This window comes from Caretta caretta, chromosome 13 (assembly GCF_965140235.1).
Source record: "Caretta caretta isolate rCarCar2 chromosome 13, rCarCar1.hap1, whole genome shotgun sequence".
NCBI classification, from domain to species: domain Eukaryota; kingdom Metazoa; phylum Chordata; order Testudines; family Cheloniidae; genus Caretta; species Caretta caretta.
In genome coordinates this window covers 35,897,701-35,920,887 of record NC_134218.1, presented here as the reverse complement: position 1 = coordinate 35,920,887, position 23,187 = coordinate 35,897,701, and the positions used below count along the sequence as shown (strand labels likewise).

The 23,187-nt window shown below is 43.3% G+C and overlaps 1 protein-coding gene and 1 pseudogene across 1 annotated transcript; both read right to left on the bottom strand.

Moving 5' to 3' along the window:
* Positions 1–1,876: 1,876 nt before the first annotated feature.
* Positions 1,877–2,808, bottom strand: LOC125629468 (olfactory receptor 11G2-like; annotated as a pseudogene).
* Positions 2,809–18,977: 16,169 nt separating this feature from the next.
* Positions 18,978–20,954, bottom strand: LOC125629467 (olfactory receptor 11L1-like). The gene is made up of 2 exons (XM_048834870.1): positions 20,052–20,954; positions 18,978–19,022 (listed from the first exon to the last, which is right to left on the bottom strand). Exons 1-2 carry the CDS (start codon positions 20,952–20,954, stop codon positions 18,978–18,980), a joined length of 948 nt encoding a protein of 315 aa, XP_048690827.1.
* Between the last annotated feature and the right edge of the window lie 2,233 nt (positions 20,955–23,187).

The window sequence follows — 23,187 nt, the reverse complement described above, 5'->3', positions numbered from 1 at the left end:
ATTGCCTGACTTCAACTTTTCAAGCAGGAACCAGCGGTAACTTCAGCTCAGCTCTTAAATTGGCTCTGCCAGTGACCCAAATCATCAATACCCAGACCAAGAAATGTTCAGACATTAAAACAAGCTAATTATGCCAAGGGATTTACAGTCTGGTCTGCGTGATTTATTAATCAGGTCTAACTCCCATGAAAGATAACAGATGGACACCCCTCAGGGATGGACAGCCTCCGTTAATGCCTAGAACTGACACAGCACAGGCAGTGGGTATGTGGTGCAGTGGTCAGAGGACTGGACTGGGAGCCAGGACTCTGGATTCTTTTACCAGCTCTCAGAGGGCAGTGGGGTCCAGTGGCTTACAGCAGGGAGGGATGGGTAGTCACCACTCCTGGGATCTATCCATAGCTCTGGGAGGGCAGTGGGCTCTAGTGGGTTAGAGCAGGGGATCTGGGAGTGGGGACTCATTGGTTAGAGTTTAAGCCAGCCCACCAGGGATCGCCACCTCACCTCACCTGACCTTCTGTAAATCACAAGCCACCAACACCACCCAGCAGACCAAAATTTAGACCAAAATAGGACAGTCCATTGGTGACTAAATTATTATGTGCCACAGGCAGAGAATAGCAGGGACTGATGTGAACCAAGAGCCTGACAATAGCAGGGAAAGGGTTAAGTGAGATAAACCCAGATAATCCTGATGAGTGAGCTGCATCCCACGCAGCAGAGGAAGGTGCAAAACCCCCAAGGTCACTGCCAATCTGACCGGGGGGCTAATTCCTTCCCCACCCCACATATGGTGACCAGTTAGACCCAGAGCATGTGAGCAAAAATCAGCAAGCCAAGCACCTGCAACAGAGAATGCTCAGTGCCACCTCCGAGCCATGCCCACCCCCATTCAATTTCCCTTCTCCAGCAGTGGCCATCCCTGATGCTTTGGAGGAAGAAGACAAGAACACAAACAACCCCTCTCAAAAAAAAAATAGAATATTTTTTGGTGCTGAGGGGGAGGGGAAATCCCTCATCACCCCTTGCAGGTGTCCAGCTGAAACCGTGAAGCATGAGCTTCTAGGAACATCAGAAATGAACCAGAAAGGACCTTCAGGATTGCTAAACCCTGTCCCCCTCCCCATCACAAGAAACCCCATCATACAACCCCACTCATATATTTGTCCAGCTCTCCCTTAAAAGTAATTGTTTTAACTCGTAGTTTTAACTCAACTCGTATTGGGAATCTGTTCCAGAACCTCACACCTCTGATGGTTAGAAGCCTTCTCATTTCTGTCCCTAGCCCTGAGTTAGTCTGGGGGTGCTGGGATTCCTGGGTTCTATCTCTGGCTGTGGGAAGGGTGTGTGATCCATAATGTACAAACATAATGTCACCATGATTTTGGTCCCAGTTGCACTGGTGTCAGTCTCTGCAAATCACTGGGGTTGCTTTTGCTTGACAGCAGAGAAAAGGAGAGCAGAACTTTGCTCTTTGGCTCTAAGTGTGATAACACTTTTATCCAGGTATCCGCTTTTAAATACAGCTGCACAGAAAGGGCAGTGATGCGAGCCAGCCTCCCTGCACACACACTCAGTTTGCACTCCTAGCCCCTGCAAACACACACACACTGTGCACAGCTTATTTCCTCCATCAAGGACACATATACCCCCCACCTTCTCCTGCCCCTGCCCCTGCCCCCCCCCCCATTTTCCAGTTGTATCATCATACAGGCATTTTTTATACTATGAGTAGCCCCTAGAGGTCATGAAAAATGCTGTGTGTGTTCCCCCTGCTGCATTGGAGCCTGCACCACCCAGAAGGAAAAGGCCCATATCCCATTGCCCAACCCCCTGACAGTCCAGTGCCTGCAGGCTGGGGCCAGAGCAGAACCCCTTACCGCTTCCCCAGCAGGGTCCTCCTCTCAGCCTCCTTCATCTCCTTGTTCCTCAAGTTGTAGATCAGTGGGTTGAGCGGCGGGGTCCCCACTGTGTAGAAGAGAGTCACCACTTTCCCGCTGCTCCCTGAGGCAGCTGGGTTGACATAGGTGACCATGGCAGAGCCATAGAACAGGCCCACCATGGCCAGGTGAGAGGTGCAGGTGAAGAAGGCCTTGTGCTTCCCAGCCCCTGCGTGCAGCCACAGCACAGCCCTGATGACTAGCCCGTAGGAGGCCAAGATGAAGAGGATGGTGACAAAGATGATGAGGGAGCTCAGGGCATAGCAGGCCTGTTCAGTCTGGGGAGCTGGGGTACAGGAGGCAGCCACCAATGGGGCTGGGTCAAAGAGAAAATGATCCAGGGTGTTGGAACCGCAGAAGGAGAGCTGAGAGATGCGGACGGTGGGCACTACAAACCAAAGGAAGCCACAGAGCCAGCAAGAGGCCACCAGGGCCCAGCAGAGCTGGTGGGATATGAGGATGTGGTAGCGCAGGGGGTGGCAGATGGCAGGTAGCTATCCAAGGCCATGGCCAAGAGGAAGAGGCACTCGGTGGCCCCCATGGAAAAGAAGAATTAAAACTGCACAAAGCAGGCCTGGAAGGAGATGGGGACGCTGGGGGACACCAGGTCAGAGAGCATCCATGGCAGCGTGGTCGTGACGTAGCAGATCTCCAGCCAGGTGAAGTTTCCCAGCAGGATGTACATGGGCAGGTGTTGGAGGTGGGGATCCCGCCGCACGGCCCACACAATGCACAGGTTTCCTGCCAGCGTCCCAGCATAGGCCAGGGAGAGGAGGGCACAGAGGAAGGTGTGACTCAGCCAGCCCAGGGAGGGGAAATCCAGCAGGATGAACTTGGTCATCGGGATGGTATTGTTGATCATATTCATCAGGGGGCCCTGGAGCTGAAATAATCAACAGGACACCAACGTTCTAGCTAGAGATCTGGGAGGGGAGGAGTCATTAGAGTAGTAGGGAATAGCATACACACACACACAGAGTCACTGTCAGTATCTCTCTCATACATATCACATTTCAGACTCTGCTTGGGATCTGACACTCAAGCTGGGTTTATTCTGCCTTTGGAAACCCTCAGCACCAGACAAAGATCCTGCATTCTGGCATTTGGCTAGCTGTCCTGCCTCTGAAACAAACTCTTGCTCCTCCTTCTACAGCTGGATCAGCTCCTCTGGACCAGTCTAAGATCACAAACCCCATCTATGCTGGTCAACACAACAGAGGATACTCAGAGTAGCACGGGAAACTGATTTCAAGTTCTCTGCTCCCTACTCTTCAAGCCAAAAGTGACATTGACTGGGTTAGGGCTGCATCTTTAGGTGACTTTTTAAAATTCCTTACCTTGAGTTTGGATAGATCCAAAAATGACATCAATCATGGATTGACCCTCGCAGCTCTGCAGAAGAAAAATCTATATTAATATATCAATATGATTAAACTCTGGAATCCATTTTTATTTGTGAACTGAATGTATATTATATGTGAAATTAATGTATAGTCACTTGATAATTATACTATTTACTAATTACTTAGTTTTTAATTATTACTGAGGTAGCACCTAGGAACCCCAGTCAATGACCAGGATTAAAATTTACAGGTTATAATAATTTCTTGATTTGATTTTTTGATTCACTGCATATTGTATCAATTCCTATTTTTGATTAAAATAAATGAAAATCGATATATGCTCTCAATTTCTGTATTCAATTTAAATAATAAATGAAGAATTGTTTTATATTAATTACTGTTTTGATTAAAATAATACATTAAGAATTATATATCATATTCATTCCCAGATTCAATGAAAATTTAAACTCATTAAGTCCATACTGTACTAATTGCTAGATTCAGTTCACATGTTAAATTAATATTTACATATCATGTTAATTCCTAGATTTGATTAAATTTAAGATTATTGGGATGATTTCCAGATTTGTTAAGCATGTTGCATTATATCTGCATTATATCTGCAATGAATTCTATTTTGATTAAAGTAATTAATAATATAGGCTCATTTTTAATTAAAATAGTAAATTAACAATTATATATTACATTTGACTAGTTTTGTACTCATTTCCAGATTTTATTAAAATATTTTATTAAATATTAATAATGATATATTGTATATTGTATTTTTTTAGCCTCTAGAGCTAATTAAAATATTGCGTTAATATTTCCGTATAGGACACATTTCTAGAATCAGTTGAAATATTAGGTCAAGAACTGTACATTACATTACTTTACAAGTTAAAGTCAAATATTAAAGTAGTAAATATATATTATATGAATTCATAGATTTGATTCATAAGATTCCAATAGAGATTGGAAATGTTAAACCAATAAATATATTTTATACGTATGTCTAGATTTGATTAAAATGGCTTTACATAAATTCTGGGTTCCAGACAAACCCAAAAATGTATCTACTCTGATCATCTGAGTACAAAGAATACCAAACAGAACAGAAGTTCTTTTTAAAGGCGATCTGCAAAGGAATTGTAAAATACTTTTTTTCTTTTCTTGTTCCTTTATGAAAGAGAAAATAAGTCTACCTGAAATGTTTTAAAGCCTTTATTTTATTTCTTTTAAACTTGGATGTATCTATTCTCACACTTTTCTATTTATCTGGCTGTCTGCCTATCATTCTGGAATGTAAATCTACTCTTTTCTGGAGAACTACTGGGCAGTTGAAGGATGTTTTTTATTGGGCTCTTGTAACAATGTAGGCCTTAGCGGCTGGTATAACATGAATTGACTTTTAAACTGACATATTAAACTAATATTTGGACACACTTATTTTGGTCTCAAAGAAGCTGATTGCAGGTTAGCTTAAACCTATTCCTAATTGATTTTAAACAAACCAGAATAATCTGGTTTAAACTGAATTAAGAACACCCACACAGCCTTTTCCACTCATTTAACTATATCAGTTTAAATTCATAGCTAGAATTATAATGTGGCAATGGGTGGGCCTCTAAAATATGGTCTTCCCTGGTTTTACTGGATAATTACTGAGACACCTGGGGGCTGTTTGTTCCGAGCGCTAACACCTGCACTGAAGAGGGGAAGGGGTTAGAATTTTAAATCAGAGTACCTTTCTCCACCATGTTAATTAGGCATGTGTAGTAGTGGAAAAACAATGGCCCAGATCCCCAGCTACTGAAAATCAGCAGAGCTGTATGGAAGGAGGGGAGTCAGGTCTGGGAAAAGAATGAGGCCTAGTAGGCAGATTGGGTTAGGCTGAGAGTCCAAACTCTGGGGTTCTAAACCCAGCTCTGGGAGAGTACTGGGGCAGTGAGTTAGGCAGGCGGGCTGGGAAACAAGATTCCTGAATTCTAGTCATGGGCCTGAGAGAGGACGTGACTTTGGTTTAGAGCACAAGCCACTGAGATTCAGAACTTGTGTGTTTTACCCCCAGTTCTATGGAGGCAGTCAGGGGAATAGAATTATACAATTTAAGGCCCGATCATCTAGTACAGCACAGGCCACTAACAGCACCCACACACTAACCCAACAGCCAAAGTGATGCCAAAGTATCACAGCCTCAGGCAGAGAACAGGAGGGAGAGGGGTGTGCTAGTGCCCAAGGCCCCTGCCATGGCAGGGAAATTGTTAAGTGAGATCCACCCAAATAATTCTGGCAAGTGACCTGTAACCACACATGGCAGAGGGACACAAAATTCCCCTCCTAGGTCACTACCGATGTTGCCGGGGGAAAATTCTTTCCTGACCCCACATATGTCAATCAGTGGGACCCTGAGCATGTGACGAGAACCAGCCAGCCAAGTGCTGGGAAAAGAGAATGCTCGGTGCCACCTCATCCCCCTCTCCATCTCCATCCAATGTCCCATCTCCAGCTGTGGGCATCTTCTGGTGCTTCAGAGGAAGGAGGTAAAACAAAACAAAAAAACTCCCAAACAAAAAAATCTCTCAGAATACATTTCAGGGGGGAAAATCCCTTCCTGACCCCTGCCAGTGGCCGGCTGAAACCCTGAAGCATGAGCATTGGGAACACAGGACATTAACTGGAAGTGATCCCTGGGGCTCCTGACCCATGCCCCCATCACAAGCAACCCATTATACAATCGCACAGTCAAGGTTCCTTCCCCACTCTGAACTCTAGGGTACAGATGTGGGGACCTGCATGAAAGACCCTCTAAGCTTATTCTTACCATCTTAGGTTAACAATTTCCCCAAGGTACAAACTTTGCCTTGTCCTTGAACCCTATGCTGCCACCATCAAGCATCTTAAACAAAGAACAGGGAAAGAGCCCACTTGGAGACGTCTTCCCCCCAAAATATCCTCCCAAGCCCTACACCCCCTTTCCTGGGGAAGGCTTGATAAAAATCCTCACCAATTTGCATAGGTGAACACAGACCCAAACCCTTGGATCTTAAGAACAATGAAAAAGCAATCAGGTTCTTAAAAGAAGAATTTTAATTAAAGAAAAAGTAAAAGAATCACCTCTGTAAAATCAGGATGGTAAATACTTTACAGGGTAATCAGATTCAAAATATAGAGAATCCCTCTTGGGAAAACCTTAAGTTACAAAAAGACACAAAAACAGGAATATACATTCCATCCAGCACAGCTTATTTTACCAGCCATTAAACAATAGGAAATCTAATGCATTTCTAGCTAGATTACTTACTAACTTAATGAAAAGGAGGACTTGTGGCACCTTAGAGACTAACAAATTTATTTGAGCATAAGCTTTCGTGAGCTACAGCTCACTTCATTGGATGCATTCAGTGGAAAATACAGTGGGGAGATTTATACATAGAGAACATGAAAAACAATGGGTGATACCGTACACACTGTAAGGAGAGTGATCACTTAAGATGAGCTATTACCAGCAGGAGAGCGGGGAAGGGCCAGGGGGGAGGGGAAGAAAACCTTTTGTAGTGATAATCAAGGTGGGCCATTTCCAGCAGTTGACAAGAACGTCTGAGGAACAGTGGGGGGTGGGGGTGGGGAAATAAACATGGGGAAATAGTTTTACTTTGTGTAATGACCCATCCACTCCCAGTGTCTATTCAACTTAAGGAGTTCTGAAGAGCATTCCTGATCTGTTCCCGGCAAAAGCATCACACAGACAGACAGACCCCTTGTTCCCCCCTCCAGCTTTGAAAGTAACTTGTCTCCTCATTGGTCATTTTGGTCAGGTGCCATCGAGGTTATCTTAGCTTCTTAACCCTTTACAGGTGAAAGGGTTTTGCCTCTGGCCAGGAGGGATTTTATAGTTCTGTATACAGAAAGGTGGTTACCCTTCCCTTTATATTTATGACACGCACTCATACATTTCTCTATCTGTCCCTTAAAACTAACCAAGTTGTGTGCCTCCCACAACTCCTATTGGGGTCCTGCTTCAGAACTTCCTCCCTCTGATGGTTAGAAACCTCTTGCTGATTGGCAGCCTGAATTTGCGCCTGGCTGGGTTAGTGGTTAGAGCAGGGAGGGGCAGGTGGCAGAACAGAGCAGCAGCCACAGAAGAATCGAAGCAAGAAGGACTGTGTGTGTAAAAACTCACCTGGCTGTGAGATCTCAGCCTCCTCCTCTCTCCGTCTCTGCTGTGCAGGGAGCTGGGTGAGAAGGGGCTGATATCTGCTCTCTGAGCCACTGGGTCCCTGGGACTTGGTCTCCGGAGTGGATGGGAGCAGCCAGATCTGGATTTGATCCCTGAATGATGTGCGGACACCCAGAGCATTGCCAGGGAGAGACCGCCCATACTTACACCCCCACACACACACATTGCCCCTGCACACACACAACCCCCCACACTTTCAGCACCTGTCACCCCCTTAGACAGGACTTGATGAGTCCACATTGAAAGCCCCCAGTGCCAGCCCCTTGGGCACATGGTGAATCCCAGCCAGTGGCTGGAAGTACTAAGGTAGTGCTCTGTCTTCTAGGAGAGCATAAGAACATAGGAACATAAGAATGGTCATACTGGGTCAGACCAAGGGTTCCTCAAGCCCAGTATCCTGTCCTCTGACAGTGGCCAGTGCCAGATGCCCCAAAGGGAATTAACAGACAGGTTATCAGCAACTGATCCATGCCCTGGCAATCATGCTTCTGGCGAAGAGAGGCTAGGGACACCATTCCAACCCATTTTGTTCCGATCTCCCCTGCCTGGATTACAGTTTTGGGCTTCCCATCTAGGATGTACCTTTCTATTTCCTCAGGAACACCCTGTAAGAACTGCTGCATTTGCATTAGGAAACACAGATCTTCCAGTAATTTAACACTTGCTCCTGATATCCAGGCACCCCAATTTTTTACAATGTGATAGGTGTGTAGGGAAAATGCCACTTTTGTTTTCCACCTTAGGGCTCTGAACTGCCGAACGGCATGCTCGGGTGTTAGCCCCATTTTAATTCTGGCCTGTTTTTAAAAAAGTTCATAGCTGTTCTTCAGCCATTTCAGCTGCCACCTCTACTAAGGGTCCACTGAGCTGCGGCCTCAGCTCTACCATGTATTGGTCTGCAGAGATGCTGTATCCAAGGCAGGCCCTTTCGAAATTTTCTAAGAGGGCCTCTGTATCATCACCTACCTTGTAGGTGGGGAATTTTTTGGAATGGGGAGCGGTACCTGGAGAAAGACTGTCAGGGTTATATGGTAGACCCAACTTAGCCCTTTCCAGATCTAAGTGTTTCAGCTCTAAATCCGTATCCAAGCGTTTCCCCTCTCTCCTCTTCTCCACTTCCAACTCCAAGCACTTTAAGGCCATTTGTCTTTCATATTCCTTCTGTCTCTCTTCAGCTTCCAAGCTCGCTAATTCCAGTTTTTTTTTGGACCTCACTTTCCGTCACCCTTGCTAGCCTTTTTGCCCTTAGCCTAGCCTAGTCTGAGAGCTAGAAAAAAAAAAAAACCAACCCAACGGCTTGTGAATTCCCTTGCTGTAACTTAACTACTCTGCCCTCACGCAAAGAAAGAAAAAAACCCTCCAGATGCTCTCAGCTTTAAAAAAAAAAAGTGTCCTTTAAAAAAAAAACCAACCTCCCTGGTTTTCAAGCAGACAAAAAAAAAGTGTCCTTTTAAAATCCTGAGTTCTGTGCTTCTTGTTCAAAATGATCCCATTACGCTGCCACCATGTCAGGGTTCCTTCCCCACTCTGAACTCTGGGGTACAGATGTGGGGACCCATATGAAAGACCCCCTAAGCTTATTTCTATCAGCTTAGGTTAAAACTTCCCCATGATTTTTAGGACACTGAAGATCAATCAGGTTCTTAAAAGAAGAATTTTATTTAAAAAAAAGTAAAAGAATCACACCTGCAAAATTAGGATGGAAGATAATTTTACAGGGTACATAAAAAGATTTAAAACACAGAGGTATTCCACTCTGACTCTGCTTCCCAGTTACAAAACAGGAATGAAATTACCTCTTAGCATAGGGAAAGTTCACAAGCTAAAACAAAATATAATCTAACACATTTCCTTGCCCTTTACTTACAATTTTTGTAATCTTAGATTAATCATTTCAGGTATGGTTTTAGGAGATGTTTTACCTGCCTGGTCTCTCTTTCCATCCAGAGAGGGAACAACAAAAAGATCACAAACAAAACCTCCCCCCCCCCACAAGATTTAAAGTATCTTTTTTCCTTATTGGTCCTTTTGGTCAGGTGCCAAACAGGTTATTTGAGCTTCTTAGGGTATGTCTACACTACCCGCCAGATTGGCAAGCAGCGATCGATCCAGTGGGGTCGATTTATCGTGTCTAGTCTAGACACGATAAATCTACCCCCAAGTGCTCTCCCGTTGACTCCTGTACTCCACCTCTGCGAGAGGTGCAGGCAGAGTCGACGGGGGAGCGGCAGCAGTCGACTCACTGCAGTGAAGACACCGTGGTGAGTAGGTCTAAGTATAGGTTTCAGAGTAACAGCCGTGTTAGTCTGTATTCGCAAAAAGAAAAGGAGTACTTGTGGCACCTTAGAGACTAACCAATTTATTTGAGCATGAGATTTCGTGAGCTACAGCTCACTTCAGCTACGTTATTCATGTAGCTGAAGTTGCATAACTTAGATCGATTCCCCCTCCCCTCCAGTGTAGACCAAGCCTTAGCCCCTTACAGGTCAGGATTCAGTACAGCTGCTCAGGAGGGATTTTATGCTACCCCACAGTTCTATGTGTATGACAACGTGTTAGACTGAAACTGAAAGAATAAAGGAAAATGTGTTGGGCTCCTTTCGACTCCATTTCTCAATAAGTATAAGAACTACTTCAAATACTCACAGTTGGTCATTACACAGTAGAGCTGCCCCTTCCCCACGCCTCACCAATTGTTACCCCTAGTGTTCATGATAAGTATAGCTGCCCCATCCCCACCCCAACCCTCTGCTGCCCCAAGTGTCCATTATACAGTATAGCTGCCACTTCTCTGCCCCTCACCCTCTGCTGCCCCAGTACCCATTATACAGGATAGCGGCCCCTTCTCCACCCACTCTGTCTGCTACCCCTAGTGCCCATTATACAGTATAGCCGCCCCTTCCCCACCCCCACCCTCTGCTGCCCCCTAGTGCCCATTATACAGTATAGCCGCCCCTTCCCTACCCCTGCCCTCTGCTGCCCCTCGTGCCCATTATACAGTATAGCCACCCCTTCCCCACCCCCACCCTCTGCTACCCCTAGTGCCCATTATACAGTATAGCCGCCCCTTCCCCACCCCCGCCCTCTGCTGCCACTAGTGCCCATTATACAGTATAATGACCTTTTTCGCACCCCCACCGCCTTCTGCCCCAGTACCAAATATACAGTATTGCCTTCCCTTTCCCAACGCTAATTTCTGCTGCCCCAGTGCCCATAATATGGCATAGCTGCCCTTCCCCACCCCTCAGCCTCTGCTACCCCAGTGCCCATTGTACAATAGAGTCACTGCTTCCCCACCCCCGACCCTCTGCTTCCCCAGTGCCCCTTTGTCACCCCCACCTTCTGCTGCCCCTAGTGCCCATTATACAGTATAGCCTCCCCTTCCCTGCCCCCAACATCTGCTGCCCCTAGTGCCCATTATATGACATAGCCTCCCCTTCCCCGCCCTCAACTTCTGCTTCCCCTAGTGCACATTATACTGTATAGGTGCCCTTTCCCCACCTCCACCCTCTGCTGCCCCCTGTTGTTAGTGCTGGTAAATGTTGATAAGGCTGCTAAGTACTGCTGTTTCTGGTTCTGTGGAGGACGCAGCTTGCTGATTCATCAGACCTCAATGTTGTTCATAAAGAAAGACCACAGACTTGTTTCGGTGGCAAGGTACTCTACCAGATTTATTTTTGATGAAGCATGGTCCTAGTGCCCCATCTCAATGTTTACATGTGCGCTAACCCACGTGTACTTGCGACAATGGTACCGACTCAAGCAGCATACCAGGATGCTGTCCCCAAGACTAGCACAAAGATTGCCCTCCCATGACCTCCCCTTTTATACATTGATACAAACATTGCGTATTACACTCGAGATGTTGTTAGTTACCACCCTTATCATTGTACAAAACATCCTTATCCATTATCCTGTCATCCCACCCTTATTTTTATGAAGTGTTGGTGTGTTCCTGTGCTATCTCTCAGGAGTGTGTTTGCTTTTAAGTCAATTGTTTTCAGATGCTAATGGATTATGGAGCCAAAACCCCATGAAATTATGTAGTGGATGACTGATTGCTATTATTAGTTAGGCTTGGCAGAATTTGATTATATACAATTTTGATGGATAATATTGACCTTAATTTTAAGAATTTTTTCTATTTTTTATCAGTTTACATTTTCAAAGTTGCACCAAGTTATTGAAGGATCAGACAATAATTATTTAATAATAGTAGATGCTTAGATTCAAAGGTTCAAGCTTTATAACTATCAGCATCATTTGTCAAAATATACAAGTAAATATTTGCCATGGACAGGTTATGGGCCTCCAGACTTCGTATTCAGAGCCAAAATCCTCAGTCACAAGACAGGAGTTAGGATATCAGGAGGTCAGAAGCAGGAGACAAACTGAAGATCAGAATCATGATTCCGGAGCCACAGTCAGGATCCCAGGACGTCCAAGTCAGGAGACAGACTGGAGGTCAGAATCGCAAAACAGATGCAGGAGTCACACTGAGGCAGGAGTAGGCAGTGCACAGTCCAAAACAGGGTGAAGTCCTATTGTTCAGAGAGCTTTTTGTTCCTGCTGTTGGCTTAAGTAGGGCAAGCAGGCCAATCAGCTGTTCCAGGACTCTGCCAATAGGACTGTAGGGGTGGAGCCTTAAACTGGGGCTGGCCTTCATGGGTCCCAGGCAAGCAAACACCAGCAGGCTGCCAGCTGGAGGGTTTGTGTGTGGCTGCTCCTATAAACCTTGCAGACCCAGGTTTTTGACCTGTGGAGCAGAAATGGGAAAATGGATTAGGCAGTAGTACTGCTGAAAAGAATCTGGGTGTGATAGTGGATCACAAATTGAATATGACTCAACAAAATAATGTAGTTACAAAAAAGGCTAATATCTTTCCGGGGTGTATTAACAGGAGAGTCATGTGAAAGACATGGGAAGCAATTGTCATGCTATATTTGGCACTGGGGAGGCCTTGGCTGGAGTACTGTGTCAAATTCTTGGTGCCGTGCTTTTTAGGACTGAAGGCCTGGCCTGACATAAGTAATTAAATATGGGAGAGGCCTCATTTCTTAGAAGACAGGAGTAGGGAGATAAATTGATTAGCAGGCTTAAAAAGGAATATCTGTGCTAAAAAAGAAAGTAAATGGTTCAGTAAGCTAAAAGACAAAATATCTAAGATAGCCAAGATAAGAGCGAGAACACCCAGGAAGCCATTTATCATGAACAAGATAACAATGGACAGGATAAGTCAGGAAAGTAAAGAAGAGGTAAAGAGTAGTTTGAGCATGGAAAGTGCACGAGCAAAACATGCCATATAGAGATTGGTTCCTGCAAACTAACCAAGCTAATCCAAAAATATGTGATGCAATGTATAGTAATTACAATGTAATATGTAAATGTGAATGAAGGAAGAGGTTTGCTGTGCCACTTTGGATTTGTGGTACTCCCTATTCCCACCCTCTTTGCTTGAGTGTGATGGGCTCAACATGGCATTGCTGTATGCCAAATAAAGGAACCTGAGTGAGGAGACTGGAGTCAAACTGAGTTCTTGGGGAACTGAATGGAAAAGGTCTTGGGATAACCCCAACACACTTTAGGAAACGTGGATTAATTGGAGAAAGTCTGGAGGAGAGTAACAAAAATGATAAAAAGTTTAAAAAACCCTGACTTATGAGGAAAGGTTAAAAAACTGGGCATGATTGCTCTTGAGAAATGAAGACTGGGGAAGGGGGAGATCTGACAAAAGTCTTCAGATATGTTGAGGATGGTGATCAATTGTTCTTCATGTCCATTGAAGGTGGGACAAGAAGGAATGAGCTTGAGCTGTGGCAAGGGAGATTTAGGTCAGATGTTAGGAAAGTCTTTACAATTATAAGGATAATTAAGCCCTGGAACAGGCTTCTAAGTGAGGTTCTGGAATCTCCATCATTGGAGGTTTTTAAGAACAAGTTGGAAAAACACTTATCAGGGATGCTCTAGGTTTATTTCGTCCTCCTCAGAACAAGGGGCTGGTCTAGATGACCTCTTGGGGTCCCTTCCAGCCCTGCATTTCTAGAATTGTATTATTGTAATACTCTTAGCCCCCTTTCAAAATCCTAACATTACCTGTGCTGTTTGAGGAACAGGTTAGGGACTGAATTGTGACTTAGAGTACCAGTGTGGTATTTAGTTCCCTTCTTGCTCTGTGAAGGGACTAATCTGCACCAGTCCTATGCCTGGCCAATCCACAACAGTTTCTCTGTGCCAGTTAGCATTGTCTCTATGGAGGATGTTATCCCACCTTCGCTACAGTCCATGCTCTGGGTAGCTCATTCAGGGTAATAAAGGAGTATCTGACAGTCTCATAGTTCCCATGCACGCTCATGTAGCATGTGTCCCTGTTGTGCTTTCCACCAAATTGGACAGACTTGTCTCTTTTAATGTCTCCAACTTCAGCAGAACCCCCCTTAACACAGATGGTGTTTCACGACCCTTCTGGGAACCCCCCTAAACTGTGTCTATGTCATTCTGGTAAGGCGGCATGCGGACTTGTTACAAATGATAAACTGAGGCAAAGAAATATGAATTTACATGCTACCAGGCCCTACAGGGAGTTAGTGATGGAGCAGGGAATTGAAGTGATCTCTTCTGAGAGCCATCCTAGTGCATGACCCACAAGACCATTTTAGTTTTCCCACACTAAAAGAAGGAATCACATATCATTTTAGGTTTCTTGCATGAGTGATATTTTTTGTCTCCCTCATTTTGTGGCTTTGTTACCCACTGCATCCCATGCTTTGACTTGGGGAGGTACAAGATGTGCTACTGGAGTCAGCAATTAATGGAACTACCCCATACATCATTGCAAGTGGTGTGTGTGTGCATGTTTGAAATGCTCCATGGCCTTGCAGATGTTGTTAGTGCTGAGGAATGTTGTTAGGGCCACAAAATTGTTACGGCTGCTCAATGCTGCTGTTCTTGGAGCTCCAGTGTTGGTTGCAAGAGCAGAGGATGCAGCTTGCTGATTGAGCAGACCTCGATGTTACTCATAGAGACAGACCATGGGCTCGGTTTGGGGGTGAAAGAGTTCAGACAGGTTTATTATCAGCAGTGCACGGTACTCCACCCTGTCCGACGGGTCACAGGGATACTAACACATGTCTGCCCCTGACAAGGGAAAGGCTCAGTCAGGACACCAGGGGCCTGTCCCATTTGCTGATACAAAGTTACCCCTCCTATAACTACTCCTTTTAGACCTTCATACAAACAAGTCAAGTATGACACTCCAGGTGTTGTTAGTTACCACCTTTATACCTGCTCGTTCAATAAAAACATCCTACTTCCTCATCCCTGATCCTGTCACGCCATCCTTTTCTTACATGGGGTCGGTGTGTGTCCATGTGCCATCTCTTAGGAATGTGTTTCCATAGCTACCTGCGAGCTCTGGGTGTTCTTTTACCGTCAGGAATGTGCTTACTTGGTCAGCCAATACCTGGTATGTTACTGTTCTGCCATGACCAGGCCTACTCTGATTCACAGCCTTTGGTTCACACTGCTAGTTGTACGTGCTCTGGCAAGGCCAACAGCAGCATTTCCTGACCACGGCTTTAAAAAATATGCTGTGTGCTTCACTGCTTCCAACAATGGAAAACGCTTTAAGATAGCAGTGTTGTTATCACACCAACCCTCAGCTCATTCAAATGCTGAGGCAAATACTTTCAATCTGATGGTTGTATTTCTGTCATGATGGGCAGATAAATAAAATCCATTGCAATGACTTGCAACTTTCCCAGAACATAAGAATGGCCACACTGGGTCAGACCGATGGTCCGTCTAGCCCAGTATCCTGTATTGTGACAGTGGCCAGATGCTCCAGAGGGAATGAACAGAATAAGCCAATTATTGACTGATCTATCCCCTGTCATACAGTCCCAGCTTCTGGCAGTCAGAGTCTTAGGGACACCCAGAACATGGGGTTGTTTTCCTGATCATTTTGGCTAAAATTCACTAAAGGACCATTAACTTATCTTATTCTTTTCTGAACCCAATTATATTTGTGGCCTTCAAAACATCTCCCAGCAATGAGTTCCATAAGTTGACTGTGTGTTATGTGTAATGTTTGTTTTAGACCTGCTGCTTATTAATTTGGTTCAGTGACTCCTGGTCCATGTGTTATGTGAAGGGGGTAAATATTCATTTTCTCCACATCATTAATTACTTTATAGATCTCTATCATATTCCCTGTCAGTCATCTCTTTTGTAAGATGAACAGTTCCAGTCATTTCAATGTCTCCTCATAGAGAATTGTTGCCTTTTTCTCTACCTTTTCCAATTCTAATATATCTTTTTTGAGATGGGCTGACCATAAGTACATTCAAGGTTCAGGCACATCATCTATCTATATAGTGGCATTTTGATATTTTCTGTCTGACTTTCTATCCATTTCCTAATGGATCCTACCATTCTGTTAGCTTTTTTGACTGAACGGTGTGTTGAGTGGATGTTTTCAGAGAACTATCCACAATGACTCCAAGATCTCTTTCCTGAGCAGTATCAGCTAATTTAGACTCCATTATTTTGTATGCATAGATGAGATTCTGTTTTACAATGTGCATTTGTTTGCATTTATCAACATTGAATTTCATCTGCCATTTTCTTACCCAGCCACCCAGTTTAATGAGATCCCTTTGAAACTCTTCATAGTCAGCTTTGGATGTAACTATCTTGAGTAATTTTGTATCATCTGCAAACTTTGTCATCTCACTGTTTACCTTTTTTTTCCAGATTATTTATGAATATGTTGCACTGCACTGGTTCCAGTACAGATCCTTGGGGTGCCCCATTATTTACCCTCTCTTCACTGTGAAAGCTGACAATGTATGCCAACCTTTTATTTCCTATCTTTTAATCAGTTACTGATCCATGAAAGGATTTTCCCTCTCATCCCATGTCTGCTTACTTTGCTTAAGAGCCTTTGATGTGGGACCCTTTGAAAGGCTTTCTGAATTTCCAAGTACACTATATCAACTGGGTCACCCTTTTCCATGTTTGTTGACCCACTCACATAATTCAAATGAACTATAAGGCATGATTTTCCTTTTTTAAAAAATGTTTTCTTCCCCTGCAAATCAAGTTCATTTATATATGTCTGCGAATTCTATTCTTTACTATAGCTTCAACCAATTTTCCTGATACTGAAGTTAGGGTTTACAGGCCTGCAGTTCTCAGATTTGCCTCTGGACCTTTTTTTTTTTTTTTTTATTAAAGAAAAGAACTGCATGGTATAAAAGCTCCATTGTGTCATCTAAAACTGTCACATTAAGATGAGAGACTTTCCTAACTCTTGTCATTTTATGTCTGAGAAGCTATATTGACTCGATGAGTTGTTTCTTTCCTCCTTCAATTCCTTGTTTAATTTTTGTCAGTTAGATACAACAGTAGATAGATAGATAGCTAGATGTCAGGATAAATACATATATATAAACAATTGTGAAGGAAAATTTAATAGGCCTCAGACTTTGGTCAAGCCTGTCTAGGCCTTAGACAATGGTCAAGCTTGTTTCTGTGTATAAGGGGCAGGAGGGAAGGCAAAAGAAAAGTTTTAAGCAGAACAATTTGTAACAGACAGGCATGTTAAAGTGTAACCACAACAGTAGTGTTAGAAAGGATGTTAAACCACACAAGAAACACCTGTGAATAACAGGAAAACGCTTGTTTTTCTATACCCCAAATAAGGAAGCTTGTTTTGATAGATTCCTAACAAGGCAAAAGATCGATGCAAAAGTATGTGTGACCAGTTGTGGTTTTAAGCTATATAAGCTCCTGTATTTCTGTATTCAGCAGAGCAGCCCTGCCTGTCTCTCCTTGCAATGCGCATTGCTTGAAATAAAGGGCCTCAGGCTGGTTCTGATCCAAACACAACACGTGGACATTTTTTCCGCCACACAGTTATATTTCTCTTTATTTGTACTTTGAATTATGATGACATTTTGTTTATGGACAGTAGTTTCTCCAAGCATTGTCTAAGAACAGTCCTCATTATTATGAAGATATATTTGCTCAACATTGGTCCCTCAGGGACATGATCACCTATGTAAATTTCTCAGTAACAAGGACCCAAAGGAAGTGTAATAATGATGCTTGGGATTTTTCAAAAAGGCCTAAGAGAAGTAGTTACCCCAATTCCATTAATAGACAATGGGATTTTTGCACCTAGTTCTCTCAGGCTCACTTAAAATCTCAGCCATAATTATTGCATCATTAATTGTACATATCAAAGAATCGAGGAATGTGGTCTGAGAACCAACTGCTAGTCATTTTTGCTATTAGGAGCTTTGACCCTGGGTGAGCTAGGGCTTTTCCTAGTCTTTTGCCCAGGGGGATTTGATGTCTACATCACATCATCAGTGTCACATCTGACACTGATTGTTCTCTTTTTTGGTGGTCTTAAAGAAAGTCTAGAACTAAATGAACCATGGGTAATTAATAAAGCTAGTTGGAATTTTTCTGTGGAAAATGCATTTTCCATAAAATTGATTTTTTTTTTGCAGACAACTTCACTTCTGCTGATTTTTTTTTCTGTTTTCCATTAGAAAACTCAAAACAAAATATGCTATTAAGTGCAAATCAAAATGTTTTGATTTGTGGAAGTGAACGAAAAATGGTTTGTTTTGAATCTGCTAAAAATAAATTGATTTAACATTAACCTTTATTGAAGCAAGACAAATTTCAGACTGGAAATTAAGCATGCAATTTAAGAGTGAGAACAATTAACCCACAATTTAACAAAGGTTATGTTGAATTTTCCATCACTGGAATTTTAAAATCAAGCTCAGATTTATTACTTATTAAATATATGTTCCAGTTCAAAGAGAAATTATGTTTGGGGAAATAATGTCTTGTGTTATACAAGAGGTCAGACTAGATAATAACATTGGTCACAGCTGGCCTTGAAAGCCATGAACTGTATTTCCCTGTGGTTCCACTTGCCTGATGGGAGTTGTAATTCACGTGTCTTATATACCAGGGTCCTTGGCCTGACTACATTTCCCTTTGTGCACTCCTGCAGTCTGGCCAGGAATCCAAGCCCATAGCAAAGAAGGCAGGCATGAGATATTGCACTGGAATAAATTGTCTGAGGAGATTGTGAAATCTCTGTCAATATAAGGGATGGTCTAGATCATACTTAGCCATGCCTTGAGTGCAGGGGACTGGACTAGAAGTCCTCTCAAGGTCCCTTCCAGTCCTGCCATTCTATGATTCTATGACTGGAGATATAAGTCCCATAAGACAGCATGAATCAGTAGGAAGATGTTATTCATATTGCAGTGACTTAAGACAAAACATTGCAGTTCTGGTCAAATTAAATGTTTATTTTCTGTAACAATGAAATGTTTTGTCATTTCTGAATCAAAAATTGTGGGAACGTCTTGTCCACCTCCCTCCTCCCCACTCCCCAAAATGGCATTTTTTGAAGTATCAAAATATCAGAATTTCCCTATGTAGCAGCTAGACAGCCTGGAGCACTGGGCCTGGCACAAGATCTAAGGCCTGAACTAGAGGCTGGGAACGACAGTCAGGCCACATATTGAAGCAGATGCTTATAATTTCACTGTCCAGTACATGAACTTGGCAAAGTTGTTGCTCACGTTGCTAAAACATAGGTATTCCTAAGAATTATTAGGCATTAGATATTCATGTAAATATATTTCAGAAGGCTTGTACAGGTATGCTCCAATCTATTATAAGATAAGATGGTTTGACAGAACAAGGAAGAGGGATGTTGTGTCCAAGATGTAAGGAGCAAGTGAAGGTAACAAACAGATGTCATGAAACATGTAAAGTGGTATGTAAGCTGTGCATCCTAGTCGTTTGACTCAGTCTATAAATGTTGGGGGAACCTCACCTTAACCCTTTGTGTGCCGAGGGGACAGCAGAGATTCCCAGGGCTGACTGAGCCGCTCCTTGTCACAGAGCACTCATTTTTCAATGTATTTGTGCAAGTTGTCAGAGTCATTAGGACTGCGCCTTCTGGGCAATAAACCTGGCCAAATGCCTTTGTCACCAAACTGTGCCTGTGGTCTTTCTCTATGTATGTTTCTTTCTCTATATATCAGTGTCAAGCAGTTACTCCTTCACACTTCGAATAAAATATCACACATAAAAGAAGTATGGTTTATTGGTGAAGCATTTCAAGGTGCTCAGACTGCATGATAATGAAATAAACCAAGAAAAATGAGACAACACATTAAATCAAAAATCAGGTAGGTAAATCACCACAGCAAATGTTCAAATTGTGTGTGCATTTATTTGGGAAAACTTTATACAAAAGGATTCAATTTTTTATCAATAGAGGGGTTTGTGAGAGGATAGCTAGATAATCACTGAGGCCCTTTTACAATATTCTGGCAGTGTACAAGAAAGTGAAAGTGGATGTAGTTGTAACTTACACTCACTTTTATACACCCAGTTTGGTATAAAGGCCCCTCGGCGTAAGCCAGAATCCAACCTCCAGCCCCTTATATTTACACTCTGTGCAGACTGCACTGCCTGCTGATTACTTTCTTTAAAGCATCCCTGAAGTCCTTGTTCCTCAGGCTGTAGATGATGGGGTTCAGAAGGGGGGTGATGATGGTGTAGAACACAGAGATAATCTTATTGAGCTCCGAAGGCAGGCTGGAGGTGGGGCGGACGTACATGAAGATCATGGTGCCATAGTAGATGGCCACCACGGCCAGGTGTGAGCCACAGGTGGAGAAGGTCTTCCTCTTCCCAGAGGAGGAGGGGATCTTTAGGATGGTGAGAATGATGAAGAGGTAAGACACTAGGGTCAGCAGCAGGCAGCTGATGAGGACCAGGAGGGAGAGAATGAATATGACAACCTCGGTAGTGGAGGTGTCTGAGCAGGCGAGCTTGAGCAATGGAGAGATATCACAGAAGAAGTGTTTAATCTGGTTGGAGCCACAGAAACTGAGCCTGGAGATTAGCAAGCAGGGTAAGAGACCTGTGAAGATGCCAGTCACCCAGGAGCCCATGGCCAGGCGGGTACAAGATGCATCACTCATGGCCACTGTGTAGTGTAATGGGTAACATATGGCAAGGTACCTGTCATAAGCCATCACTGCCAGGAGGAAGCACTCAGTGGCCCCCAGGAAGACAAAGCAATAGAGCTGTGCCATGCATCCAGCAAACGAGATGGTCTTCCTCTCTACCAGTAGGTTGGCCAACATCTTGGGCATGATGGTGCTGGTGTAGCAGATCTCCAGAAAGGAGAGGTTCTGGAGGAAGGAGTACATGGGCGAGTGGAGCTGGGGTTCCAGCCTCACCACTGAGATGATGACAATGTTCCCTGTGATAGTTAGGATGTAGATGACCAAGAACACAATGAAGAGCAGGGTCTGCCAGCCAGGAAGGCTATGGAACCCGAGCAGCCAGAACTCCACCAGTGTGGTGCTGTTGGTCATCTTCTTGGGAGAGCTAGAATTTGCCTGCAGATGGTAGAATCACCATCATCACCACCAACATAATAAACAACAATTACAGCTGGGATTCTCAAAGGAGCCTAAGGGAACACTATCATCATCACCACAGTGCTTCTACTTCCTTCCTTCCTTTCCTAGAACTCTCCATCCATTTAACATCTCATTTTTTTTCAAGGTAGTAATTAAATCAGATTTAATGTATTTCTTTTGGTACACATATTTCAGGTATCATGGAAAAGTTCATATTTAGACAATGAAATGCAAACATACCCAAACATTCACACAAATGCTCACAAAAACTCTCTTGCATACACACACAGTTACTCAAACCTTCACACACACAAATACTCTGTGACACATGCATTAACAAACACACTTGCTTTTTCATACACATAAGTGCCCGCCTAAGAAACAACACAACACATATAAATACACCTCAGGCATCTCACAGCAATATATACAAAATCACACAAAATCTTACTCATACATGCACACTCTCTCACACACACATAAAGGAAAGGACACATCCTCACAGTAACATTCACATATAAACATGCACGCTAACACACACATACACCCTCACAATCCCATATTGACACAAACATACACTCACATTCACAAATGCTCTGCAAATTTCATTCTAGGATCTGAGAGTTATGAGGAATTTTTCTGCTCAGGCATTGTCTGAAGTAACAAAACGTCGTAATTGTACAGCTGATGTATAAAACAGAATAGATTTCCTCTCCTTTTATAGTTGTGTTGGCATTGAATATCTATCTATTAGTAAATATAATCAGCATATACAATTCTGAATATGGACATCTGTTCAGTAAGATCTATTTTTGCATAACCTTTTCCATAACCATAACCACATTTTAAAGTGCTCATGGTTGAAAACTGTTCAGACCCAAGTATAGGACAGATTGTCCTAGTAACTTACTTGATTACCTTTGAGCAACAAATGAGGACATAATCCAAGAATCAGTAGTTCCCTCCAAATTAATCACATTTAGGATTGTGGTTGGACTCCAAACCACCTATTCTCATATTCTAAATCACATAGCAAAGAGAGTAGCTAGCATCCACCCACTGCTGATCAGTGTTTAGCTTTCTGGAGGCTGACACAGCCAAATAATGACTCTTAATTGGACTGTATCTTTATTTCAACCCTCGCTTGGCATCTCTGGGACCCAGTATCTGTAACCCCACTGGAATTCCTGAACCAGAGATACACAAAGCAAGACCCCAGCTGTTCTGTTTTAATGACTAAGGTGTTATCTAAAGCATGTAACATATCAGAGAAAGGGTGGAAATTCATATGGGGCCAGATACAAATGCCCAAATACATTGTCTTCAGCTGTTTTTGGATCAGGCTCAATTCAAGAACTTTTAGGGTCAGATTTTACATTGAAGAAGGCCAATTAGATCAATAGATAGATGGATATGTATGGAGATTAGCCATTTACTCTTCTGTAATCTGAACTGTGGGGTAGTGTAGCCATAGCCTTAATGTTTCATTAGCAATACGTGATGCAGCAGACAGGCAGAGCTGTAGGAAAGAGATCTTTATGAAGTGAGCTGAGTGGCCCCTATATTAGGCTGAGACTGTGGGTTCTGTTTGGAAGCAGCCTGGCACTGGGTTGTATTTCTAAGCCTCTGAATTCACATGGAACTAAATCCCTCCTGAAACCTGACCAAGTTTCTCCAGTTTCAGTCATCATACCACACGTAACTCAGGAAGCCTCTACTAATGATTCCTCAATGTCTGGTTCTCCTGTGAAAAGTGAATTTCTGCAATTGATGCTGTGGAGTTCTAAGCTTAGAACTCTGCAGTTTCACTTGCAGAAAGTCACTTCTCTTAGCTACTTCAGAGAAAACTTGCTTAGAATTTTTTTTTTAAAAGGCTGTTGATTCTGACACAAACTCCCTTCCCCTCCTCATACACGATCCCTAAAATCTCATTTTGGGATTTCATAGACTTTATGACCAAATAGACAGAAATGAACAGGCTCCTGCATATCTGGCTTTAACATTAGTGCTTGTCTGTAGACCACTGAAAATGACTTGACTACATTTCTTATGGGAAATCACAGGACAGTCCCAAACTATAACACACACACACACACACGGTGCTTTAAAAGGGCTGATTAACAAATGCTGATATAAAAACTGGAGAAAAAGTTATTGGGATGAAGAATACAGACAGAAAAATGTG